The 25,561-nt window shown below is 42.4% G+C and overlaps 2 protein-coding genes across 5 annotated transcripts; one reads left to right on the top strand and one right to left on the bottom strand.

Annotated features, from left to right (window-relative positions):
• The first annotated feature begins 107 nt into the window (after window positions 1–107).
• Window positions 108–3,443, top strand: LOC148324954 (retinoschisin-like). The gene is made up of 6 exons (XM_088313930.1): window positions 108–490; window positions 1,328–1,353; window positions 1,540–1,723; window positions 2,054–2,195; window positions 2,402–2,597; window positions 3,120–3,443. The coding sequence occupies exons 1-6, from the start codon at window positions 436–438 to the stop codon at window positions 3,270–3,272; spliced, it is 756 nt and encodes a 251-aa protein (XP_088170056.1). The 5' UTR covers window positions 108–435; the 3' UTR covers window positions 3,273–3,443.
• A 713-nt stretch (window positions 3,444–4,156) lies between these two features.
• On the bottom strand, window positions 4,157–23,961 carry LOC148324953 (cyclin-dependent kinase-like 5). 4 transcript variants are annotated; one of them, XM_088313926.1, is made up of 18 exons: window positions 23,812–23,961; window positions 21,549–21,704; window positions 19,078–19,112; window positions 15,279–15,324; window positions 15,004–15,140; window positions 14,801–14,921; window positions 13,404–13,463; window positions 11,796–11,886; window positions 11,337–11,526; window positions 10,466–10,546; window positions 10,240–10,403; window positions 9,073–10,075; window positions 8,737–8,832; window positions 8,240–8,348; window positions 7,835–7,958; window positions 7,648–7,753; window positions 6,459–6,599; window positions 4,157–5,931 (listed from the first exon to the last, which is right to left on the bottom strand). In XM_088313926.1, the coding sequence occupies exons 2-18, from the start codon at window positions 21,583–21,585 to the stop codon at window positions 5,599–5,601; spliced, it is 2,874 nt and encodes a 957-aa protein (XP_088170052.1). In that variant the 5' UTR covers window positions 21,586–21,704; window positions 23,812–23,961; the 3' UTR covers window positions 4,157–5,598. The 4 variants fall into 4 exon arrangements, with proteins under 4 accessions (XP_088170052.1, XP_088170053.1, XP_088170054.1 ...); XM_088313927.1 differs by having other exon boundaries at window positions 7,835–7,940; XM_088313928.1 differs by lacking the exon at window positions 8,737–8,832.
• Between the last annotated feature and the right edge of the window lie 1,600 nt (window positions 23,962–25,561).

Genomic DNA, 25,561 nt, shown 5'->3' with positions numbered 1-25,561 from the left:
ACATGCTTTTTTTTAATTTCATCGTAACTAAAAACTTTTTTCTCAAATCTTTGATTAAGGTCCTCCAAACAATGTTAAATATTTTTTTCTTTTAGATATTTTAGTAAACTATGTTTATTTCTTCACTTTACTTTCAAATGTTTACATTTTGTCAATGTACATTTTAGAATTTTTTTTCTACGATACTTTTGTTTTCTCTGTTTTGCTTTTGAATGTTGTTAACTGCTGTGTTTGGAAATGCTTGTCGGTGTTGTCTGTGCTTGTTTGAAGTAAATTGAGTAGCCTTGTGTATGGAATGTGCTATATAAATAAAAGAGCCAATGATGCGTATTAGATGAAGCCCTCACGCTTTACTGCTTTACTTGGATTAGTGTAATCTCAATTCCAATCCGGTGCATAGCTCGCATTCCATTTCCAGCACGGCCAAGCAGCGAGATGGAGGCCAGCGTCCGTTGGGCCACGCTCCTTTTTCTTGTCATCTTCTTGCAGGGTAAGTCCGCAAAATTCATCAATATTAGTCATTTTATTAGTGAGGAACAAGACTCAGTGGAACCTCTGAAATCGATGACACCATCTGTTCTATCAATCGTTTTTTTACAGAGGAAATTATGTGGAGTACCTCACATTTATGTAAATCTTTGATTTATTTCAAAATATGTCAGCACAGCCATTAATGCTAAAATGATGGCAACAGATGTAAGAACCTTCAAAAGTGAAAATGTCAAAGGTGGGCCCAATAAGCATTAAAAAAAAAATTTAAAAAAAGATTAGCCCCCAAATCGAGTTTCACCGATGGACACGGAATTTGGGTCTGACATAATCGGACGGATGAAAACATTTCAAGGAATAACCCCCAAAACTGAACAGGAAGTCTTTTTGTTTTGAAGCAGCCATGGTCAAAATTCCAGCAATGGAAAGTTGGAAAAAAAATAGCCCCCAAAATGGTTTGGAAGGCTAAATTGAACAATAAATCAGCCATTTTGGTTTGAAGCCGCCATTTTGAGGGAGATCCAAGGCTAAAATGTTTTTTGTTTTTTTTTAATTGGATCCGAGCATAAGTTTCAAGTAATGACACTCAATTGGCTGTACATGTCCATCATATTGGAATAAAAAGTCTCAAGGACCCTTGAGTGAAATTGAACAGGACTAGTTCATCTTCAGTCTTAAAAGCCTGAGATCAGCGCCACTTAAAACGCCCAATTGATCCACTTGTGTGTTTGTTGGACTTTGGCGGTTCCACTGGAGACAGAACCATGTTCAACGATTGTCTATAAAACCTTTAGAGATGTCTTTTTACATTTCATGCATGCATGGATATGTGGTACAGCCCTCACTGCTGTTCACGCTCAGGAGGTAACAAAAAAAAAAAGACTTCTAGACGTTCCCCGCCATGCACTTCCGGGTGGCAAAAAAAAAAAAAAAAAATACCCTCAGATGCAAGGGTTTGTCAATGTCTTTTGTGCCACCCGCAAGTGCCCTAGCGCCTGTTGTCGCCAAAAAGTCGTCTTCCTAGCCCTTTTCCCCTTTTGAACGGCGCAGGAAGAGGAGATCCTTCAGGTGGAGGAGGAACTGCAGGAGGAGGATCAGCAGATCCAAGAGACGTGGACCGCTCGGAATCTGCAAGCGTGTACATGCGATTGCGAGGCCATCTCGCCCACCAGCCTCCCGGACGCCACCACGCCCACCTCGCCATCTCAAGGCCAAACGCTGACTTGCATGCCAGGTGAGGTGACGAAAAAATTTGGTTTTGCGATTTAGAGCTACAGTAAGTTGGAGTCATTTTTTTTGTCTTGTTTTGATTTTTTTGCTCTTAGTTTTCCCCAGAAATGTACTCAGCATGTTATTCTAAGACAATTAGATTAAAAATAATGTGAATGAATTGTCATTATACTATGATTATTTCTAATCAAATAATTATTCCTGAAAAGTATATTGAATATTATTGCAAATTGTTTGAACATTAAAACCGCAAAAGGGGGCTCGCACGAAAATCAAGACGCCACTGTTGTAATAAAAAATCTCGAGTGTTTTTGTGCTGGTCTCGTCCACCCAGAGTGTCCTTACCACAGACCTTTGGGCTTTGAGTCGGGCTCAGTCACCTCAGACCAGATCAGCTGCTCCCATCAGGACCAGTACAGCAGCTGGTACTCCTCCTGGGTCCCCAACAAGGCTCGACTCAATAACCAGGGATTCGGGTAGGGCGCCTCAACACCCGCCTAGTGGGATACACTTTGCAAAGTTACTTGACGTCATAAACACACCTATGGACAATGTGCGTGTTTCACAATTTTTCATGAATCCCAACCTGAACTGGTCGCCAGCCAATCGCAGGGCACGTAGACAAACAATTATCCATGCGCGTATTCCAGCATGTGTGTGTGTGTGTGCGTGTGTGTATCAGGTGTGCATGGCTATCCAAGTACAACGACCAGCACCAGTGGCTGCAGATCGACTTGCAGGAAGTGGGCGTGGTTTCGGGCATTCTGACGCAGGGTCGCTGCGACTCGGACGAGTGGATCACCAAGTACAGCGTCCAGTACCGCACGGTGGAAACGCTCAACTGGGTCTACTACAAAGACCAGACGGGAAATAACAGAGTACGCACGCAGATACTGGATAGAGATGACCGAGAAGGTTTTTTTTTTTTGGGGAGTCCAATGTTACTTCCAATATTTGGCTTCATTAAATAAATCGACCGATTAATTTAAAAAAATGTGTAATGAATAATAAAATAAAATGCAGTATTTTCCGGACTATAAGGCGCTACCTTTTTCCTCGATTTTGAACCAGGCAGCTAATACAACGGTGCGGCTTTTCTGTGGATTTTTCTTTCACCACTAGGGGCGCTCTAAAGTTCAGAAAATACACTAAATAAATCTCAATTTTTTTTTCTGTTTTAATGAGCCAATTTGTTGCCGTGTTAAAAGGCACTTTTTAACAATCTGTTTATGGACCTTTCTGTGCATTCACAGTACAAAATCGTTCTGGACATGCAGTAAACAACTCATTTTTTCAACATAGAAAACGGCGGCTTAATTATTATTATTATTATTATTTCCAATTACAATTATTATTATTATTACTCACAATCCGCGCCATGTTGGCTATCTTCCTTTCAGGTCTTCTACGGGAATTCGGACCGCTCGTCCACGGTGCAGAACCTTCTGCGCCCGCCCATCGTGGCACGCTACATCCGCCTGCTGCCTCTGGGCTGGCACACCCGCATCGCCGTTCGCATGGAGTTGCTCATGTGCATGAGCAAGTGCATCTGAGGGACCTGCCCGGACAACACACTCCAGAATTCAACACTCGCTCTTCTCAAAAAAGGAGCTCATGAAAAAAAACAAAAAGAAAACATGCACTTTAATAAAATATAGCAAAATTCCATAGCGTTTAATTTTCAGCTGATATGCTTGTTGAAATGTAAAATTGTTATGACAAAATGGGACTTGTCCTTGCCGTTTGTGGGAGAACATTGGGTATTCCACAAGAAAATGATAAATAATTTTTGTGTCATCAGCTTTCTTCATTCTACCCATCAAAGGAAGGTTCGTTACTGATGATTGTAAGACTATTCATACTTTTCTTAGAAAATAAGAGCAATATTGCTATTGTTATAAGAATAAAATAGCAATCTTCAAAAATAGTCAAGTTACATTATTACAAGGAAAGTTCATTGTTTTTTTTTAAAAAAAGTTTGAATATCACGAGATTTTTTTTCTTACATGCAAAAGCTATAATGCTATGAGTAATAAAAGTTGCAATATAAAAAGAAAAACCTCTGAAAAAAATCAAATTAAAAATGGGATAGTCATATTTTTTATGGGGGGAAGTCACAATATTACAGGATTTAAGTTACAATTTTGCCATATTTTCTTTTAGAAAACAAGTCAGAGCATTATGAGAAAAATATATTTTTTTAAACAAAAAGAAGATGACTATTACAATATTAAATCCATAAACGTTAGAATCATCCTATTTTTTTCTAGAAATAAATTCTCATAGTATTACAAGATTACAATTTTTTTTCCAAAATCTCATGAATACCACTTTAGTCTTTTTTGTCAAGAAAAGAAAAAAAAGCCATGATTTGGAAAGACTTCATCTTCATATTAGTGTGGCCCAAATATTCCTGAAAAAAAAATGTGCACATATGTCAAATGAAACCAGTTTGCAATTTATTTGCACTTTAGTGTTACATATGTCGACATGAATATTACACATTTGTCTGTGCAGGGGGAGGAAAATAAATCATGATGGAATATGCTACAAACGTGTAACAAAATCCCAAATGTAACACTGTTTACTTTCACCCGCCGTGTGTCTTTATGGGTGTGTGTTTTTGCATGTGTGTGTGCGTGTGTGTGCGTGTGTGTGAGTGTGAGAGGAAATAGCAGACGACAAAGGCTCCCACATTAGCAGTATTAATATAATACACGCTCTTCCTCCAACAAAACTTGTCGCCAGGTTGAATTTACCAAATGACACGGTGGCGATTTTGAGAGTCCCGGCTAAGCTACTTCACAAACAATGTTGTTCATTTTCGATAATAATAATAATAATAAAATAGCAATGTAACTGTACAGTAATGAATTAAAAATGAAGACAAATCAAAAGTAGTTGGAATAAATGGTCAACGCAGCAGATGTGTGCGTTTTGCGTTACAATTATGTCACATGACGTTACAGTGCCGACGGGATTTGCCTTGAAAGAAATACCACGTCTTTTACGACTAAATAGAATTCTCCTACTCAATTCAAACTAAAAATACACTTCAATCTAGCCATTTATATATTTATACATATTTAAATATTCCATTTATATGATATATATATATATATATATATATATATATATATGTATATATATATATATATATATATACACACACACACACACTCTTTTTAATACAAATGAAGTCATCATATAAAGTCTATCAAACATTGGAAGCCTTTAAAAAAAACATTAAGACACAAGAAGGCTTTTGGCCTCCAGTTTGCAAGCGGTGCACGGGGTGTGTGTGCGTGTGTGCATGTGTGTTCTTGACGTGAACATTCAGTCTGATCCACACTTTAATGCTCATTTTCAATGAGTGTATGCGTGTGTGCAGTATCTCACAAAAGTGAGTCACCCCCCCCCTCACATTTTTGTGAATATTTGATTGCACCAAATTTTACACGTCTGGTCGTCATTCCATCAATTTCACACGATTTTGTTACACTCACGTGTCACTTGACACCAGGGGTGGGAAAATTGCTAATTGGCCCCAGTTTGTCCAGTTTCATTTTGGGGTGTTGTCACTTTTGTTGTCAGCAGTTTGGATATCTGTGTGGACTTATTTTGAGGTACAATGAAAAGACAATCACATTTTTACCAAAATTAAAAAAATTGGAGAGATGGATTTTTTTTGTGAGATACTCTGTTATGTACTGCATGAATGTGTATCAACGTGTTTAGGTTTCTGTGTGTATGTTTGTACATCAAATGTGTTGATCAAGTGCACAAAAAGTGCGTGTGCGTGGTGAGAGGTGTCGGGAAGTGTTGGGGAGCCCACCCCAGAGGCGTGAGTGAGTTCAGTACTTCCTTTGCGGTCTCGCTTCACAGCGCCGTCTCCTTCAGGTCGTTGAGGTTGGCCATGCGGGACCTGGAGGGGCGCCCGAAACCATGCCCGTTCTGGCCCCCTTTGGCGGCCATCTGCTCGGGATACGGGTTGCCGGCGTGCCAGCCGGGCTCCAGCGGCGGGTAGGCCGACTGCCTGCTCTTCATCTGCGGCGTGTTGACCCCCGAGTGGGCACGGCCATCAGAGAAGGCACCCTGCGGGGCGGAGGCGGGGCTGGGCAGCGGTTGGTAGCGCATGTCGGACGCCGCCGTCTGATTGGACGAGGATGAGGAGAGGTGTAGGAGTTTGCGCAGCGATTTGAGCGGTTGGCTCTGGGACAAAAAAAAGAATAAGGGAACTTATCTTCTATTGTTTGCTGTCGACCAAAGCCATGTCTAATACAGTTGACTATGTTGAAGTGACGAGAAGATCTTCATTTCGTCAGGCTCTAACATTGTCCAATAGAAAAAAGTGCTCTGCTGCCATCTTGTGGTATCTGTAGCTCACTGCAAAACTAATTGGGTGGGCACCAATTGCTTGAGTATTTTTGCAGGTTCGTTGAGATTCAACACAAATGCTCAATAAAAAAAAAATCTTCATGTGGCTTGCTACATGCGTGCTCAGCGAGTTGAATTTTTGCTGACCAACCAATCGGTGGTCGGCAAAATTCTGAATTTGAAATCTTGGTCTTGTTGTGAATATAGTTGACGATACATAAGCTAGCAATAACACAAAGAAATCTGATTGGTCAAAAAAAAAAAAAAAAAAAAGGACAAAATATTCTAATACAGGTTCTAAATGTAGGTCAGCAGTTCTGATCATGCTTGGTTAAATGCTGGACTAGACAGACGGGACATACCGGGGAGTGCGAGTCGGCCATTTTGTCGGCCCACTCCTTGTCCCGCTCACGTTCCCGCTCTCGACTTTTGTCGCGGCTGCGGTGGCGACCGCTCTGGTGGGAGCGCGATGACTTTTGCAGGACGGCCTCCTCGCTGGGGACCTGGCAAACAAATACATGCTAAATAATCCCGTCACCGAGCTCAAAACCTTACTTCCGTTTTCTCTGTTGAAATGATTTGAAATGTCATTCATTCACTCCCCCCAATTTTTAATAAAGAAAAATAATACCTTATTGCATAAAAATACAAAGGATAAACTAGCTTTACAAAATCACTTTACATGAATCTATTTGTAATGGTAACACAAGAAGCATCCAGAGCATCCTTCTAGCAGCTTCTAGCTCTGGCGAAGTGTTCTGTGTGTGTGTGCGTGTGTGTGTGTCACAGTGGCAGAAAATGAGAATCTAAAAATACGCCGGGCTGCTTCCTGCTGGCCAGATTGCCTTTATTTGCCTCCTCGTCCTCACTTGGCAACAAAGCAGCCACCAAAAAAGAAAAAGAGCCCCTCAACGCCCCTTCCGCACAGCTGTTCATGTTTTACGTCACATTTCAAATTCTTGTGGAATTATTATCCTCACCTCCATCCATATAATATAGCATATATATTGTGCTTTATAACAACATAAATTAATGACATGATTAAATACAATCTGAAGAATCAAATGTTATTTGCTTCACTTCAATGGATGTGATTTTCTTTCTGGTGTGTGTGCACATTGGCCACCAGGGAGCAGTATACTACAAACACTGAAAAACTCACAAGGTACGGCAATTATTTGTTGTTTGCGGAGGATAAAGAATATATGCCTGTCAATATATATAATATTTTGCATCTACATGCTGCACGAATATGACACAGATGCTATTTGTTCGCCTGTCTGTGGCATTTTGCATCGTTTGTTTGCATTAGGATAAACAGACTTGCTAACCCAAGCTGAGGCTATTTAGTTGTTTGAAATATACAAAGTGTGATTATCTTTGTGTTATTTTCATTTTGACAGCAATTTTTTTTTGCTTTTCTCGGGGCTACACACAGGCAAAAGACATTTGTTGACGGCAGGAGGCTTTCAGTCGAAGACTGCCAAGTGGAAAGGGGATAACCCCGACCGCGACACGCTTCACCCGTGTGGGATTGAGTGGTCAACTCACCATCTGAGGCTTTTTCTTCTTCTTCTTTATTGCTCTGAAGAAACCTTGCTTTTCCTTCTCCTTGGATGGCTCGGCAGTACTCAGCACCACCGTGTCTGGGCCCGTCCTCGCAAAATGAAGTCAGTGTGTTACAACAGAGATGGTACGACAGAGAAGTGGTGCTTGTGGCGGAGGACGGGGTGCTTACCAGGGGTCGAAGGCCGTCTGCCGTTTGGAGTGATTGGCCAGGCTGCCGGCGTCGCCCGTCATGCCGGAACCTCGCACCTGAGAGCGGCCGTCGTGGAAGGAATTGTCTGGCCGAGGAGAAGGGACTGTTCAACAAACACCACAGAGACCATCATTTGCCTTTTAGACACCAACACAACACCACCATGACCACACACACTCATACCAAATCACATGCCCAGCATATTATCTCTGTAAAGAAACGCCTCAGTATCCAAAGCATACCACAACATACAGTATGTCAAATGGTTATCAGTGAAAAAATAAATGTCATGATCCAAAGCATACCACATCAGATGTCCAACATCAGTTTATCTATCTCAAGAAAGTAGCATACCACACCACGCCGAATGTCGAATCGACCCACCTCTGTAGAAGCTTCCGACCTTGCGGGGCATGGACTCGCTGTAGATGTTGCGGTTCTCCTTGGACGAGGCGCCGCCATCTTCGGCCTGAGCCTCGTGGTAGAGGCCCACCTGAGATACAAACGCAGTCAACACACCACGGTCCATCTCTACTACATCATATTGATTTATTTATGCATTTATTTATTGAGAGAGAGAGAGACAAAAAGGGAGAATCTAAACGAGGCTTTAACTGTCACATGAGCGCAGCAGCAAAGCAGGCGGCGAATGACGGTCGAGTCAACTATATCGACAGAGAGAGAGACAGAGTGTGTGCAAGAGAGAAACAGGGACGAAGTGAAAAGGGGATGAGATAGAGAAAGGGAGATATAAGGGGGCGTGGGAGAGAGAGAGAGAAAGACACGGTGGTGGCATAAGAGGGCGAGAGAGAGGGAGAAATATGGAGGAGTGAGAGAGAGAAAGAGAGTTGGATGAAAGAGAGCAAGAGAGAGGGATGGACCTCGCTTTTTTGCCTCTGTGTGTGAAAGTTGTCCCTGGTGGAGTCCCTGATTGGGGGTCTGCTGTGAGGGGCCGCCTCAGTGGGGGCCTGATCACTCTGGACACAACACAACAGCCTCACGTCAACGACAGGAAGCGCACCACGACACAAAGCCACACGACACAATGCAAAAGCCCGCAGGAGCGCGCCGTACGTCCGACAACTGAGTGTTTCATTTAAGTTCACATGTGTCTAAAACTTAGAAAAAAACATTTTACGCAGATTTTTACCAAGTGCAAGAGGAACGTAATCATCATTATAAACGTGCGGTGATGTGACGAGAGAGGAGGGACTGACCCGGCTCATGTCCTCCTCCCGGGAGGCCGAGTGGCGAGGCAGCGTGCGGTGTTGGAGTTGCGGCGACAGCAGTTGCAGGCTGCTGGCCCGTGTGGGCACCCCCTGCCCCACCAGCAGCCCATCGTCGCCCCCGTGAGTCCTCAGGTGGTCCCGCCGCACGTACATGGAGTGGCGGTGAGGCCTCTGCTGCGACGAGAAGGGGCTGCTGTAGCCCTGAGCGTACGGCTCGTGAGGGGCCGACAGAGAGTGCGCATGGCTCCGGTCCGCGGCCCCGCCCTCATTCGGGTCCAGGCCGTCGGGCGAGTCCTTGTGGCGGACGGAAGAGCGTCGGTAGGACGAGTCCAGGGTGTTGCTCTCGCGCTCGGTGCGCGTGCTCCCCCGTCGGTCGGAGCGCCGCACCGCCGGGCTGCTGGGTGCCGTGAGGTCCAGGCAGCTGGAAGGGAAGTAGCGGCCGGCGGGCTCGTCGGCATACAGGTGCACATCGTTCAGGTTGCCCACCGACTTGGCGTCGCTGAGCGTGCCGTAACTCTTGGACAGGTTCAAGTAGGAGAACTTGGGCGCGGGGGCCTCCATGTAGCTGTGGCGACCGTGCTTCTCCGCCGACTGCAGGGTGCTGGTCTTGCCCTCCACGAAGGAGTGGCGGTGCTGCTGCGAGCGGAAGTTGGACTTGAGGTACTTGGCCCCGGGGCCGTCGGAGCCCTTGGGGCTCGGGCTGACGTCAAAGTCGCCCTTGTTGGCTTCAGCGGGGCTGAGCAGGTGGGGCAGGTCGACGCCGCACGAGGCCGAGTGGTTGAACATCTGTGACGGGTAGCTCTTGGGGTGCAGCGTCGGGCTCAGGTTGATTGGTGCCGGCAGGTTGCCATTGAGGAAGCCGCCGCCGCCGCCGCCGCCGCCGCTCTCGCCGCTGTTGTTGTTGTTGGGGTGGAGATCCTCGTGCCGCGGCAAACTGGAGCAGTCGCGCGTGCTGGAACGATGGCTGCCCGAGCTCTTCAGGCCGTGACTCCTGGCCAGGGACCAAAGACAGGAAGAAGAACAAAAGTAAAAGTAAGTCCGTAAAAGTAACTGGGTACTTAGTCAGTTTATAATAGTGATAAACTGATACGCTTTTTCAGGGCCGATACCGATACCGATTATTAGTCGTCATGGAGACCGATATTTGAGACTGACCTGCTGGGGGTGGTGTCGCCATGGTGGGGCTTCCGCTTGGAGGAGCGAACGGGCGTCGGCGTCGGGGGCCCGGATCGCTCCACCAGTCTCAGGGTCTGGAAGGCGTGGTGGTTGAGGCCCTGCTCTGTCAGGAACCGCTCGGCGGGGTTGAGTAAAAGAAGACTCTGCAATGCACACAAGAAACGGTCGCATTCTTCGGACTCACCACCGTGAGCAGACAAAGTACCTTCAAAAGGTCCAGCAGGGCTCCGCCGATGATTCCCAGATATCGGCGCTCCAATGTTTGGGGGTGATTTACAGTCGGGAACTACAAGAAAATCAACAAGATACGTTACAATTATTACAACTTGGATTGATCCTCACCAGGATAATGAAATAAATCTGAATCATAATACTGATTTTGTCCTATACCAGCGTGCTTATATAGTGACAATTTGATGACGCATCCAACAAAATTAGAGAATATATAAAAATAATAATAAAGAACAATTAGGAATACACTAGCGTAAATAAAAACATTCTCTTATTAAAGCACCAACTCGTTTTCTTTTTTAGACTATCAACGACTTTTATTAAATTTAAAGTAAGAATCAGAATCAGTGCAAATATAATAATATAATTTCATTAAACATATCAAGTAAATTCATTATAGATTCAATAATTAAATAATAAACACGTGAAATAAAATAAAAAACACATTATGTTTATAAATACAAGTATAAGTAATATATGAATATAACTAAATATAAATAAACAGTGCAAAGCATCCAAATATATTTGTGTGTGTGGGGGTGTACCGGTACAGTAGACCTATCGGGGATTGACAAAGGGGAGCAATTTGCAATGTGATCATTATTCATCCCTTAGGCGTGGGCATGTAAAAGGAAAAGGAAGGACGACTAGGCTTCCAGGACACAAGATACACCATGAGTCATTGCGATGCAATCAGTCACAGCAGCACAACCAGAGGAAGTACTTTTTCTTTTTTTTTTTTTTTCCAATAAAAGCAGCAGAGTGTGTGAGGAACAAGACGTAGAAAAGAGGTGATGGAAGACGGAGGCGAGACACCATGAGTTTTTTTTTTTGTTTTTTTTTACCCGCAGCCCGTGGAAGCGAGGGTTGCTGTAAAAGAGCTTCATCTGCTCCGGAGGAAGAGGTCCCAGAACTTTCTGAATGGTGAAGAGCTGGTCAATCTCGCTCTCGCCCGGGAAGAGAGGCTGTCCGTCGCTCAGCTCTGCCAAGATACAGCCCACCGACCACATGTCCACCGCCTTGCCGTAAGGAGCCCTGAAAAGTGGGCAGGAAGAGAACATGACACAGGAAGTGAAATTATTTTCATAATATCAGTAGTACTCGAACCTGTATGAATTGGAATGATACTGGCCGTGGAACAGTTGCTATTTGATTTGCAAATCTTGCAGTATCTATGCTATACAGCTTCAAAGTGGCCAATCTTTCTTGAATATTAATATTAATAATAAAAAAAAATAATGCCGAATGCTAATGTAGAATTTGTTATTATTTTCATGTCCAAATGCTTTTCCCGACAGACGTACCCGAGCAGGAGCTCCGGAGAGCGGTACCACCTCGTGGCCACGTATTCCGTGTAGTTGGCGTCCGTTCCCTCGGAGAGATTACGTGCGAAGCCTGGCAAGAGAAGACAAGATGAGGCGAGATAGTGGCGACCAGTCCGGAACACAGTGTCCTCATTAAAAAGATAAAATAGGTCACAGCAGGGGAGAAACACAGCATCGGGCCGGGCAATTCAGCCACTTTATCGATGAGGTGAAGTTTGTGGCAGAGAACTCCGCACAATAAGTATTGAATAGAATTTGTGATTTTGTCAATTTGCCTTTTTTTTTCATGAATATATGATCTGTTGTTAATTTCAAGTGCATATCCCGCCACCCTAGTACCCGCTATAAACTGGCATCTGCTTGGCCTATATGTGTTCCATCGGCCAACACGGCCCCCCGTCTCTCACAGCAGATTGCCCGCATGATGTTTTCCGTCCCCCGTATCCCCTCGTTCGGTTGCCAGATTGGATCAAAGCGCGACATTAGCCTGACGCGTTGCAACATGCTTCGTGAACTGAAGCGTATGGAAAGCCATGTGAGCAATTATCCCATATCCTTGAAATCAACTTTACATGTTCATGTACTCGTATGCTCTCGTCTCTCTCTCGTGAGACAATTCGGTTGACTCGTAGGTTATTGAATAAATGCTGAAATCGCTTTGCAGCAAGCAGATTGAGCATTTCTTAAATGTCTTTGATATCTAGTTCAACGCCCATTCACTAAATTGTAGTGACAGACCGATTATCGGCCGGACAGATTATCAGGGTCCATATTTGGTGTTCTGCATCGGACTTTTTTTTTTTCTTTTACATTCAAGACGGATAAATAAAACGCCGGTTTATTTTGGCTCACTGTAGGACACGTCTCTCTCTCTCTCTCTCTGCTGTGCTGGTGGCCCTGCCTGCAGAAGCAGATTGTCCCGCCACAGCACTATCTGGTTCCTTGTAGCAGCCAGTCAGCAATAAGATGCCTGTTTGCTTTTTCACCTCGAGTCACGCGAGCATAGGAAGGAAATTGCAGAAATTTTAATGTCAGTCTACAACAACTCACAACTAAGAGAAATCTATTTGCCTCAGTAAACTTTAAAGTGCACTTTTTGTTAGACTTTTAAAACTAAGTTGTCTATTTTCGAAATAAACTTTTAATATGTTGTCAATCACAAAAGTTGTTTCAAAAATATGTGGCATTTAAAGGCATTTAAACTAAGTCAAGTTTTGGAGTTTTTCTTTTTCAAAATTTTGACACGATTTTACCCCTTTTTTCAACAAAAAAATATCGGTTTCAAATATTGGTTATCGGCCTCCATGACCACTAATAATCGATATCGGTATCGGCCCTGAAAAAAGCACATCGCTCTATCACGACTAAATTGTCTTCCTTCAAGCAGGACAAAGAGTGTACTAGCGTATGGAGCTGAAGAATGAGCAACAAATGCTCAAGCGGCTTGCCATGGAAGCATGCATAAGAAGTGAGAGAGTGGGCCGCACGTGGAGCTCGCTAGATAACCGGATGAGCTGGTTTCATCCAAATATAGCTTCAGTGCTAAAAAAATACTCCAGTTGTATCGCAGCTTGACTGGCATCTCACCAAAATCGCACAATTTGAGGATGTCATCAGAGCTGATGAGAAGGTTCTCCGGCTTGATGTCTGAAGAATGAGCAGAAAACGGGTAACGTTATGACATCATCACACAATTAAAACCGAAAGGTGGGTGCAAGGAAAAGCGTAGTCATCCTAAACATCCATTTCAGGAAGAGAATAATCTTGATTTTGGATGCCCTAAACATTAATATGGTTAAAATAATCCTTCAATAGTCTCCCCCCAAAATAATTAATAAATCATAAATCCTCAAACGTACAGGCAAAGTTACGGTACAGCAACTGTAAATCACATAAAATGTGCTCATGTTAAAATAAGACAACCAGATTCCCTCAAATGTCATGTGAGGAATAAAATAAATCTATCGAATGTCTTTAAAATCTTTAAAATTTCTTTAAAGTGGCACACGTTCAAATAAGGTTGCCGTAAATCCCCCAAAAGTTGCGCATGATGAAATATAAATTCCCCCAAAAGTTGTTCAGGTTAAAACAAGAGGACATCAAATCCTCCCAAAGTTGTCCAGGAAATATAAAACAACCTTAAACGCCCCCAAATTGCAGTTAAATTCGGACTAAATTGAATCACCAAAAATTGTTCAGGTTAAAATAAGTTGTGCCGGTAAAAAAAATAAATACGGTAGTTTACCGTACACCTGCTAAAAGCTGTGCAGGTAAAAAAAAAAATTAATTCATTTTAATTGAATAACAGTTTTGCTTTATCTATTTATTTATTTATTTGTTTTTTAAAAAGCCACCATATGTTGGATTGCTGCATGCATGTCATCTATTTTTTGCAACTTCAACACGTCCAAATGCCCTTAGAGATAACAGCTTAAAAGATGCAGCAATTAAAGAAACATGAAAATTCACAGATTGTAAAGTGGCAAAAAAGCATGACTTATTCAGAAAGGACAAACCCAAGGAAGCAGAAGGAGTCGTATGAGAGCGTGGGGAGATCCCAGCGGCCATTTGGACGGCCAAGTGCCATCTGGCTTCCTGCTCGTCCACCAAAAGCTCACCGAGTGTAAGGTTTTTCCATTCATTTTCATGATTTTTATTTTGTATTTTTTAATCGGTGGACTAAATGCAGTAGTGAGAAGTAACCAAGTTTGAATACTTTACCTAAATTAAAAATAACAACACAACAAATTGCACAAAATAAAATCTCAAAAGATTGCACAGGTTAAAATATGACTACTTTAATTACCCCATAAATTGCCCAGATTCAAATCAAACCACCTTCAATCCTTCAAAAGGTGCTCTGGTGAAAATTGCTAAATAAAATGACCGTAAATCCCTCAAATTTTGTGCAGATTAACCAAGCTTTGGGAAATAATAATAAATAATCATAAAATGAGCTCAAGCAGATTATGCGAGAGGCTAACCTCGGTGAACGATGTCATGTTTGTGGCACCAGTGGATGGCCTTGATCAGCTGGTAGATGTAGCTCCGAGCCTTCTCGGCAGGCACGCCGTTGGGAAGCTCCTCCAGCAGCTCCAGCATGTTCTGAAAACAAGAAAAAAATTACTGACGAAAAGAAAAGGAGTCGCGGTTCACCGAGGCGTGGCGCAGAAGGAAGGCGGCTCACCTTCTCCACGTACTCAAAGACCAGGTAGAGCTTCCCTCGCCGCCGGAACGCCTCTTTGAGCTCCACGATGTTCTCCTGCTTGAGCGTGCGCAGCATCTTGAGCTCCCGCAGTGTCGTTTCTTTGACCTCTTCATTTTCTGAATCAAAGTTAATTCACCCAAACATCGGGCCGTTTCAAATAGGACCGCCATAGCGCCCACAAACGTTGCTCAGGTTGAAATAAGACAAAAGCAAATCCCACAAAAAGTGCAAAAGGAGCTCAAAAGTCATCTTACCTTCGCTGTCTTTGAATTTCTTTATAGCCACAATTTCGTTGGTGTCCTGCAATGAAAAAATACAAAAACAAAACGCATTCGCAATTAACCGTTAGCGTAGCGTGCTCCCTCGCTATTCCGTGTGTTCAAACTGTAAATAAACCGAGAACAAATTCAGTTACTTTTGACATTATTTCTGACAAAAGTCAAAATGTCATTTGTGGAAAATCACTTCGAGTTATACCTCAAATCAAATTCTGATTTGACAAAAACTCTCATCTAAAAATACAACACTCACTAATATGACATCAATGTGAAAAATATGATCATTCTGGCCTTGACGGCCTGCCACTGGTATATAGATATAACACATACGACGACGATTTTTAGTTCAATTTTGTCCCAAAAAATTTTTTTTTTCTTTGCAGAGACTCTTGCTCAATCTTTTCATGGCCTACTTGCGAGGCCCGCCGGCATTTGTGCTTGGAGCGGTACCGAAGGCGGTAACATGCTGGCAAAGGAAAGATAACGGCCTACCAACTGACCTGCAAAATAAATGATCACCATTGCAAGAGAAAAAAAAATACTTGAGGAAGGCCATCCAGTGGACGCAACGGGGAAATGTCGTTGTATACATGCTGAGAGCTAAAGTGTAGAATATCCAAATATTAATTGCAAAACAATAAACACAAAACAGAGCTGTAAACAGCTATAATCCAGCCCTCGCACCAACTTTCTCAGGGCTAAATATCTTGAAATGATCTTCAAACATTGCCCGCCTTGTCCACATGGGTTACACAGCACAATTAGACGTTCACATCAGAAGTCGCATTTGTGTTTTTAATGTGAACGAGTACGGAAAAAGATCAGCTTTCACAAAAAAAAAAAGAAAATCATAAAAATCTTCATCGAGCATCACACGCTATCGTACGAACATAGCCGATTGCTGTTGGCAAAAGTGCGTCAAGAGCGAGGAGAGCGCAAACAAAGCTGTGCTCACTATTGATTTAAGCGCACAGCGCAGGAATGCAACCCTGAATGGGCTTATCGCTCCACGAGTCGACACACTAATAAAACATTGACAGCGTCGAGGCGCTGACTTCTCACATCCATCCACAAAATTTCCGGAAATTGGGAGCATTTTTTTTTTCTAATGAGTGCACATTAGACCGATTTTATTGCGATTGAGGAGATTCGATTATGTAGCTACTCGATGTGCTGTCAACCTGCTTCGGCGATGGGCTCTTGTCCACGCGGCCCATCGTAGAAGAATCCATGAAGTGCGTGCAATTACTTCCAAAGGGTGAATTAACGGATTGCGTAATGATCAAAGAATCCATTTAACGCCCGCCACCGTGGAGTGAGTCAGCGTGAACATCTGATGTTGATCACAGACAGCTCCCGTCTTTTATTTTCGGACTCTTTTGGGCTTGCGTAACACAGCCGATGCAATTCATTTCTTTCTCGATACAACTACGGAGCAGCCTGTCAAGCGGTGGGAAAGAGAAAAATGTATAATCATCTGTCCGCCCCCTTTTTGAAGGCAATGGTTATTTATGTAGGCCCATGAGGAGAAAGTAGGACAGGAGAGGAAAAAGGGGACTTAAATGGGTCACCTTGAGTTGAAGCGCTCGAGCAGAAATGCTTGACTAAGTTGGAAGTGACAATGTTCATGTCTATCTTTCAATGTGACCGATATCTGGCCCAAATATAATTATTGTCTACATAAATAGACAGGATCATCTGAATGAAATAGTCTTGTATAAATACAAATTTAAAAAAAATAAATAAATATGTAATAATCTACAAAAAAGAAGAAAAAAAATCCCAATTACATTGTTTTCCCAAATTGTTTATCGCTTTTGTGAAATGCCCTCAAATAAATCAAAATAATAAACTACATTAAATGTTGATTGTTGTTGTGCTTCTATTATTCACTTTTAAGATAACACCGGGGATCGCAATTTTTGTTGAGTTAGGTCGGACAGCTGTTACTCATTTTTGGGAGCGGAATCCCAAAACAATCTCAATTTTTCTCTATCATATCAAGTTTTTGAGCTATAGGATGGCCATTTTCCTACAAAAATGAAACAAGTGTGTAAATATGTAAATAAAATATCTAATATGGAATAGTTACAAGCTCTGAAAACTAAAAAATAATTTTTGTGATAATGGTATTGCCCCCCACCCCCCCCTCCTTAATGGTGTGCCCCAGTGGCAGGTGTGAGGCAAAAGTTATGTGGAAAAACAGGCCCGCTTGAACACACGCTGCTGTCACACGTCTCGTCTCACACAGACAATGATGTTCAAATAATTTTTGGGGGGGAGGAACGGGGTCAATTTTTATGAATAAGGCCGGAGGGTCGAGGCCGGATGTGTACCGAGATAGCGGCCGATGGGCAGGGGACTGACTGACAAAAAAGGGTCAGGTGCCCAGCTCTGGAAATAGCCACGTACAATATTGTCTATTATAAGAGTAAACAATAACAACACGAAAAAAAACTCCCAAGTCATGGTACCACCATTATTGGCATAAAAAAAATGCTAATTATTTCCAACCGCTAAAAACTTCAAACGTGTCAACAACTCCAGGTCAGACACACACAAAAAAGCAGTTCTGATAATCCTTCTGGTGCTGACACGATCAAATAACAAACAAAGAGAAACCGGGACACATTACGGGGGTCTTAACGACCTAAATGATTTGATGCACGACCGATACAAAAATGGCGGAACAATCCAAACTCGTTTCACACTCCCTGTAAAACATGCATTTTCTTAGAACCTTTTCCTCAAGTCGAAACGTTCCCCGATTCTATTTCGGCCCTCATTCATTTCGTCAACTAAACACATGTATTGTACTTTTTATTTGTGGGTGGACGTGAACGCTGAGCAGCTGCAACCCATCAAGCGCCATTTCCTGCAGCCGGCACACTCCCATGCGCTGCCCGTGCCACGTTTGGTGGGCGCGCACGCATCCGTGAGCGGCGTGTGGGCCCATTCGCTGCAACCATACGATATTTTCCACATGGCAACGGTCCACATTGATCAGAGGCCAGAGTTTCTCTGCCTGCTGTGCCTCCACGCGTCATGCCACGCATTTAGCCGCATCAAAAGGTACGGATGGCATCTATCAGTGACTTTCCCGCAGAGTGAGAGCGCAGCAGCAAGAGGCAACTTGGTGCCATTGCGCTGCTGGATGCCAGACAAACCAAATAAACAATATCATGATGAATGAAAAGCCTTTCTGTCTTGGGGGGGTTGTGTCTGAAGCCCCTTTCACACACACACCTGTAAAACATGTACCTGTGTAAAAAATCTCTCTCTCTCTCGTAACTGTGCAAAAAATCTCTCTCTCTCTCTCTCTAAAAAACGAAAATTTTCACAATTTTAGACAGCCCCGAATGCGGATCCGAAGTCTTTCTCACACTTTGCATAATAACTAGTCGCCACTGTGATTGACGGTCTGATGGCAGATGGAGGCTGAATCTTCATCAGCTAATCAATGAACAGCTAAGCACCGTCGTCTGGCAAGCTATCGAAGTGCAGGTCACTACTGTAAAGACGCAAGATCAAAAAAGAAAAAAATACGTGTTTACTGCAGATCTGTTGTTAGTGGGAGGCAGCCTATTTCTTTGCTTTTTTTTTTCTCTCCTTCCTCCGTGTTCTGGTGTCAACACTCAGCTCGTCCTCTTCCTTAAATGGAGTGAGATGACAAGACGAGAGGCGGTAGTGTGGGTCGCTGAGCCTTAATGCCGCTCGATATGTGCTACGATACTTTGGGTTTGCTGTTGTTGACGGAACATGGGCTTGATCTTACCTTGTGTCTGCACTTGAGAACAACGCCATAGGCACCTAGAAGGAAGGAAAAAAGGTCATTCCAGAATCGGAGATTTTCTGCCCTTCAACCCACGGCATTTGTAATATTCCACATACAAAATAATATATGTCGATATACTGGATGAGGGCGTTCACATTATATTTGTCATCTGGAAAACAACTGTTGACTGCCATCGACGTATATATTCGTCATGTGCGTTTTTCAACAGGTAGGCGTGGATGCCAGTCTCGCCCAGGTTTTCTGTGAAATTCAAGTTTGTAAACCACTGTCATGATTAACAGATCCCTGTAGATAGAAATGTAAGTCTTGTTTCACAAAAAATATTGTTTTCTCTGCTTTTTGCTCAAAACCAGAGGTATTACTTATTAATAAATATAGCAAAGGCTTGAACCTAGAAGAAGAGTTTTTGTGTGCAGGTTCGGAACCAGTTACTATGAAAGTATTTCTTTTTCATTTTACCATTGTTTGTCTTGATCATTTAGCATAGCAGCAAACAAACCTAGCATGTGCGCGTGAGAAAAATCTCTTTTCGCATTGATTTGCAACTCTGTTTATGTAATAGTTGTATTATTAGGAATTATTAGTATTTTATTATAGGAGTGTGCAGGAGAGTTCCTTGCGGCACGGCTTAAAGGAACGCCTACATCTGTCGGCCAATCAGAAGACAAAGACGTGACGGCCCTCCTTGGCCAGCGTTCTGCAATCAAGTTGGAAGAAGTTCTGAGGAGCAGTTCCATTGACCAAAAAAGTGTCACGAAAAAGCGACCACATCGGCTGAAACCAGACTTTTTCAAGGTAGAACTGGTACTATGAATAGTGGACGGAGTGCTACCGATATTTTGACCATTGTATGAAGGTTACAGATTACGGAGCAACAAGCGTCCGTCCATATTGTTCGATCAGTATTTTTCTCAATGGCGATTGATTACACAGCGCAGGTGTACCTAATGTTGCGGCCCCGCAAGGGTATGTGAAAGTGTTCTCCTTTACTGCCGCTGGTGTTGTTGTCATGCCAACAGAGTCTGGCAAAAAGAAAAAAAAGAAGAAAGACATTTTTTTTTCATTCAACTGAAAGCATCTCCTTAATGATGACGTGGCAAACGCACATTATGCTCAAATGTTTTGTAAAGGAGAGAGCGAGAGAAAGATTTACACTACTTTTTTTTTGAACAAATGCAACTTTTGGGAAATTGCGGTCATCTTATTTTAACCGGCACAAGTGTTGGTGGATTTACGGAAAACCAACCAAATTTGGAGGGTTGTGGTCATCTTTTTTAACTTGCGAAATGTTTTGGGTATTTATGTCAGTATTATTCTAATCTGCAGAATTTTGGGGGGAGGATTACATTCTACCTGCTCAAGTTGAGGGGATTTACGGCAGTCGCTGAATATTTTTTTCAGCATTCTCCGATAAAATTCTGAAAGGTCTATTTAAGAAAAGGGACATGTGGCAAAGGAAGTAGGACACGAGCATTGGCGAGTTGGCGCTCTTGTGACGTTATCGACCATGGCAGTCCTTCGCTCAGCAATGAACCCCCCCCCCCATGGATGGGTTGGAGGGTAGCGGTTGGGGGCTTCAGGCTGGATTGTTGGAGCGAGCAGGCAAATGATATGCTGCTCGCCACTTCTTTGCCAGCTCATCACTTACTCGATGTCTTCAAATTGAGGATGGGAACCTTTTGGACTAATTCAAAAAAAGCATAAAGGTTGGATGATCATTTTTAGGATTGGCCATGAAAAAAAAATTGTAAAGTGCTGAAGGACAAATTTGAATGTCATTATCCCCCTTCACACGAGTTCACAGAAGCGGCTTAATTACATAAGCAGTGAATTGTGTGCATGGCGCGGCTGCGTGAGCCATCGACAACAATTGACTGACCTTAAGTCCACGGAGGAAAAATCTATGACCGCGCTGAACACAGTGCATTGCTCTTTGCTGGACTCACTGCACAGTTCATGTGGAATGCCAGTGACGATTTTTTTTTTTTTTAAAGCCATTCCTCATTCACTGCATCATTATTCTGGTGACACACACTTTTTACTAGCAACCGGGACACATACTCTGCTTATACCATATATTCCCATACCGTATTCGAGTGTAAGGTGCCTAAACGTTTCTGCCTTTGATTGTGTTGGCATTTCTCTCCCTCGTCATCAATTAGACATGCCGTGAGTAACCCCCTTATCTTTGTCTTCCATTCAAAAGCGGTGTCTCAAATCCAACGAGACGTAACACTACCATCTACAAGGATCTGTTCTAACAGTGGTTTACCAACTTGAATTTCGGACGAGCAGGCTGAGACCCACTTCTGCGCCTACCCTGTTGGAAAACACAATTGACGACTATATTTGTCGATGGCAGTAAACGGTTGGATTCCCAGTCGCGGATCGAAACGCCCATGGCAGTGAATGAGTTAATCAAATATTTTTACAACTGCACGGGGACTCACCTTCACCCACAATCCCAAGGACCTCAAATTTATTCATGACATCACCGATGTCACGGGTCTTCACGGAGTCAAAGGCTCACGGTGCTCGGGCAGTGGGGGGCGTGGCCACCGGCTGGCTCCCGTCGAGTGCAGCACCCCTCGCCGCATGGCCGTCATCTGCAATCCAAACGCGGGTATGTGAAACCTTCTTCAAAGGGGACATATGATGGAAAATGGTTTTTTTTTCATGACTTGCGTACAAATTCAGTACTTTAAGATCTTCAACTTGAGAAATTTTCCAAGTTAATGCACATCAGTTCATCAATTTTTTTGCCAGCCAAATATTTAGGTATGAAATAGCTTCGGATATGGCGTGGCTTGAGTGAGAATAATAATAATAAGAAGTATAATAAAGATAACAATAATAAGATAATAATAATAAAGATTATTATTATTATTATTATTATTATCATAAATAATCACATGTTGGCAAGGAGAATCAAAGTTGGCGATGCATTTTCAGCAATCAGATGAACACAAGGTTTGGACACTTAGGACAAACTATAGCAGTAGTTTTCCGTAACTTTTAACTTAAACTCTAAACCCAAAAATGTACACAAGTAACAAGGTAAAAAAAAAATGTTAATAGTTATTGTAATCAAAAAACAGCATACATCTCGGCACACTTTGTCAGGTTTGAATTGCAACAGCGGCAAGACAAACATACGAGCCATCTGACCTCTCTCTATCAGCAAGCGCAAGACAAACAGAGAAGAAAAAAAATCGTAAGGCTCGGAATAGAATATCTTCATCTCAAAAATCAAAGTAGCCGTGTTGCATCAACAAAGTTTTTTTTTTTTTTCTCAACACATGCAAATCAAGAATGAGCAAAGTCCTCCGACGACTGTAGTCGTGGGAGTTCATCACTTTGAATGCCTGTACTGTAGCTTATATTGCGACAAAAGTGATCAAAGTCTCTCCTTGGGCGCTTTTTCACATATTGACTCAGGCAAATCTCCAAACGCCACTTTCCACTACAATTCATCTTCTACTGCTTGTCGGTGTGCCAAAATAAACTCCATGGACCCCCACAAGGATCCAAACACCTGAGTTCACTGCCTTTGTGTTCCGACGAATAGTCAACACAAGGAGCGTTCCGAGCTTTCTCCAAAACAAGCCACAGATCGTCTACGCCCGCCCCTCTCCAGGGCCTGAAAAGAGGAATGGCATGGCTTGTGGATTGTGTGGATTCTCGGCGCTCTCGCTATCAACAAAGTGACTCATGCGTGGTGAGGATAACGGGAGTCTGTGCAGGGAACTGAAAATATACACTACTTTTAACCTTTCCCCCCTAACAGCTTCAACGCATTATTCTTGAGGTGAAATTGGCTCAAAAGACTATAGTTCCTTGATAGAGTAATTAGGGAAAAACATGTGTTTTGCTATTTTATTAGACTTTTTTGTGTTTCATAGTGTCATAATAGGTTGACGTGTTCATCAATAACAAAACAGAGGCTTTTTTTCCCCTAAAAATTGTATGCTATATTATTGTAAGGCATTGTAACATTAATTAAATCATGATAAAGTAAAATATACTTCACACTTGGTAAATAAAAATTTCTTTCTCTCTTTTATTAAGTATTGGTGGCTAGTATCGGAGCCTCCAGAATAACCCGATACCTTAAAATAAGGCCGGTATCAGCCTACTACCGATACCTGGTGTTCGTACTAATTTCTTCCAAAAAGGAGTGGTGTAAAAAAAACATACACTTTACCTTTTCTCTGAAACAATGATTCAGGATTCATCCATCCATTCATTCATGTCAGTAGTACATAATTTGACATGGACAATTATGAAGAGGATATTATTTGGCAACATACTGTGTTTATGGAAAACAAACGTATGAAAAGATGAAACGTTTTTACTCAGGCAAACAGCGGACCTCTATAGAAAGGACCCGCGACCCTCCGTTTGAGAGGCATGTTCGGTCTAAGTGCGTGTGCGCATGCGTGGGATTTAACTCCCACCTGAAAACACCCAACTAGTGCTACAAAAAAGCAAAAAAAAAACGTCCTCGCGTGAAGCGCATCACTAGAGCCGACTCCGTAGTGATTTATAAGATGAATAAAAGCTAAAGATGAGTCAATTTGCGTTTTTTATTCTCTCTACATAAACACCCGAAGCAGCAACGAGCCGCGCCGTCAACACTCATCACCGCCTCCTCCTCCACATCCACCTCCTCCGCGTTCGCTTCGTGCCAACAAGACAAACAAAAGTACTCACTCGGTCAATATCGACAAGGTAAATGCTCAAAGTGGGCCCGTCCATCCACCCGCTGACGGAGGAGCTCTTTCTCTGGCAAGCGAGTAGCTTCCAATCCACCGACAGACTGGCGAAAGTGCGCTTTTGACAAGCTGCTTGCTACCCGTTGCCCGGGCAACGGTTTTGATTGGCGGCGCGTTACGGCCAATCGCAGCGGTCGATGCGCTCGCTCAGGTGACGCTCCCGAGTGAACTGGCCAATCGGAGAACGCTCTCATCGCTGCGGCGCTGGCGGTGAGTTTTGCGCGAGGTGGGATATTGTTGTTCTAATTTCTCAATTACATAATTCACAAGATCACACACTGTCTTCTGGACAAGCACACGGGACGGTCAAAACGAAACGTCGACTTGACAAAATCTATCTATCTATCTATCTATCTCTCAAACCAAATCGTATTCATCATTTGTCCAAAATCTCTGTCTTATCATACCACATCAAACGTCAATCTATGTATGACCGGAAACAGAACCATTTCTTCAATTCCAGCGGTACCTGATAAAAGGCCACACAGTAAAGGAAATTGTTTAATAATCTTCCCGTTTCCTCTCCATTATCAACTGTCTACACAGGGCGACTTGGTTTTGCTTTATTTTAGGCTTATTGTGTAGTAGAGGGCATTTCTCTACCCTTTTAAATGTACAAGGTTTTATTACGGTGACCTATGAGTCAAATGTTTTTGTAACACATAATAGTGACCTCTAGTGGAAAAAAGAAAAACGTACCTCAATTAGAATAAATATGTAATTTGACAAGGAAAAATTGGATAAAAATAAAGCTAAAAGTGGAGCGCAAAGTCAATTTTCTGTCACTGGTTGGTGTGAATAAATGCTATGTTACAGCAAAAAGTGGTAATTTTGATGATGTCGGTATTAACAAGAGTTATAATACAAGAAAAAGTCATTTTATGAGAATGGAGAGGAAACACAAGAATCACGTTTAAATTGAAAAGAAAACGTTTGAATTTAAGATACATAAATTGAAATACATGACAAAAAATGTTACAATGTCACCCTAATAAAGCTGCAATATTTTGAGAATTAAAAAAAATACATGTGATTTAAAAGAATATATTATTACAATAAAAAGCGTTAATTGTATGATAATGAGATAATCATAAGTGCATGTCTAATGTTTCTACCAAGCCGATCTATGTTGAAATCGGTACAGAATTCAATGAGTTATCTTTAATGTCATGGAGCAGTTACCTCAATACAAGTTAACGGAAGAGCTGGATTAAAGATGTTGGCGAGTGCTGTACATCCTAAAGCAGATTCTATGGTTGTAGGTACAAGATGTGCTAAACCTGACAATGAGTTTGTTGACGCATTCTTGCAAACCTCCAAAACTAATGCCTTTAAATGCAAAGTAGTAAAAATTAAAAGTCTTCGGTATGAGAATTTATTACAAGCAAATTACACACTCCCTCATTCAGTAAGAAATTCCCAATTAAAAAAAAAAAGTTTGATAGAAGAAAATGCTAACTGAATTTTTATTATAAAACTATTCTATTCATTCATTAAAATTGAAATTTGTGTTTATTACTGTATTATTGCATTGGCCGAACAACAATACGAATCTTTTTTTCCGATTTCTTAAAAATCTTTTACGACCCTGAGTGCTGATGGGCTCTTTCCGGAAATCCAACTGGACAGCAATACATTTCCGGAATTTGATTGGCTAACAAGAAAAATACATTCTGATTGGCTATGCG

Source organism: Idiotropiscis lumnitzeri, chromosome 13 (genome assembly GCF_059441095.1).
Source record: "Idiotropiscis lumnitzeri isolate Australia: NSW breed Sydney's pygmy pipehorse chromosome 13, RoL_Ilum_1.0, whole genome shotgun sequence".
In the NCBI taxonomy this organism is placed as follows: Eukaryota; Metazoa; Chordata; class Actinopteri; order Syngnathiformes; family Syngnathidae; genus Idiotropiscis; species Idiotropiscis lumnitzeri.
Note: the sequence above shows the minus strand (reverse complement) of the source record. Positions and strands in the feature narration are given on the sequence as shown.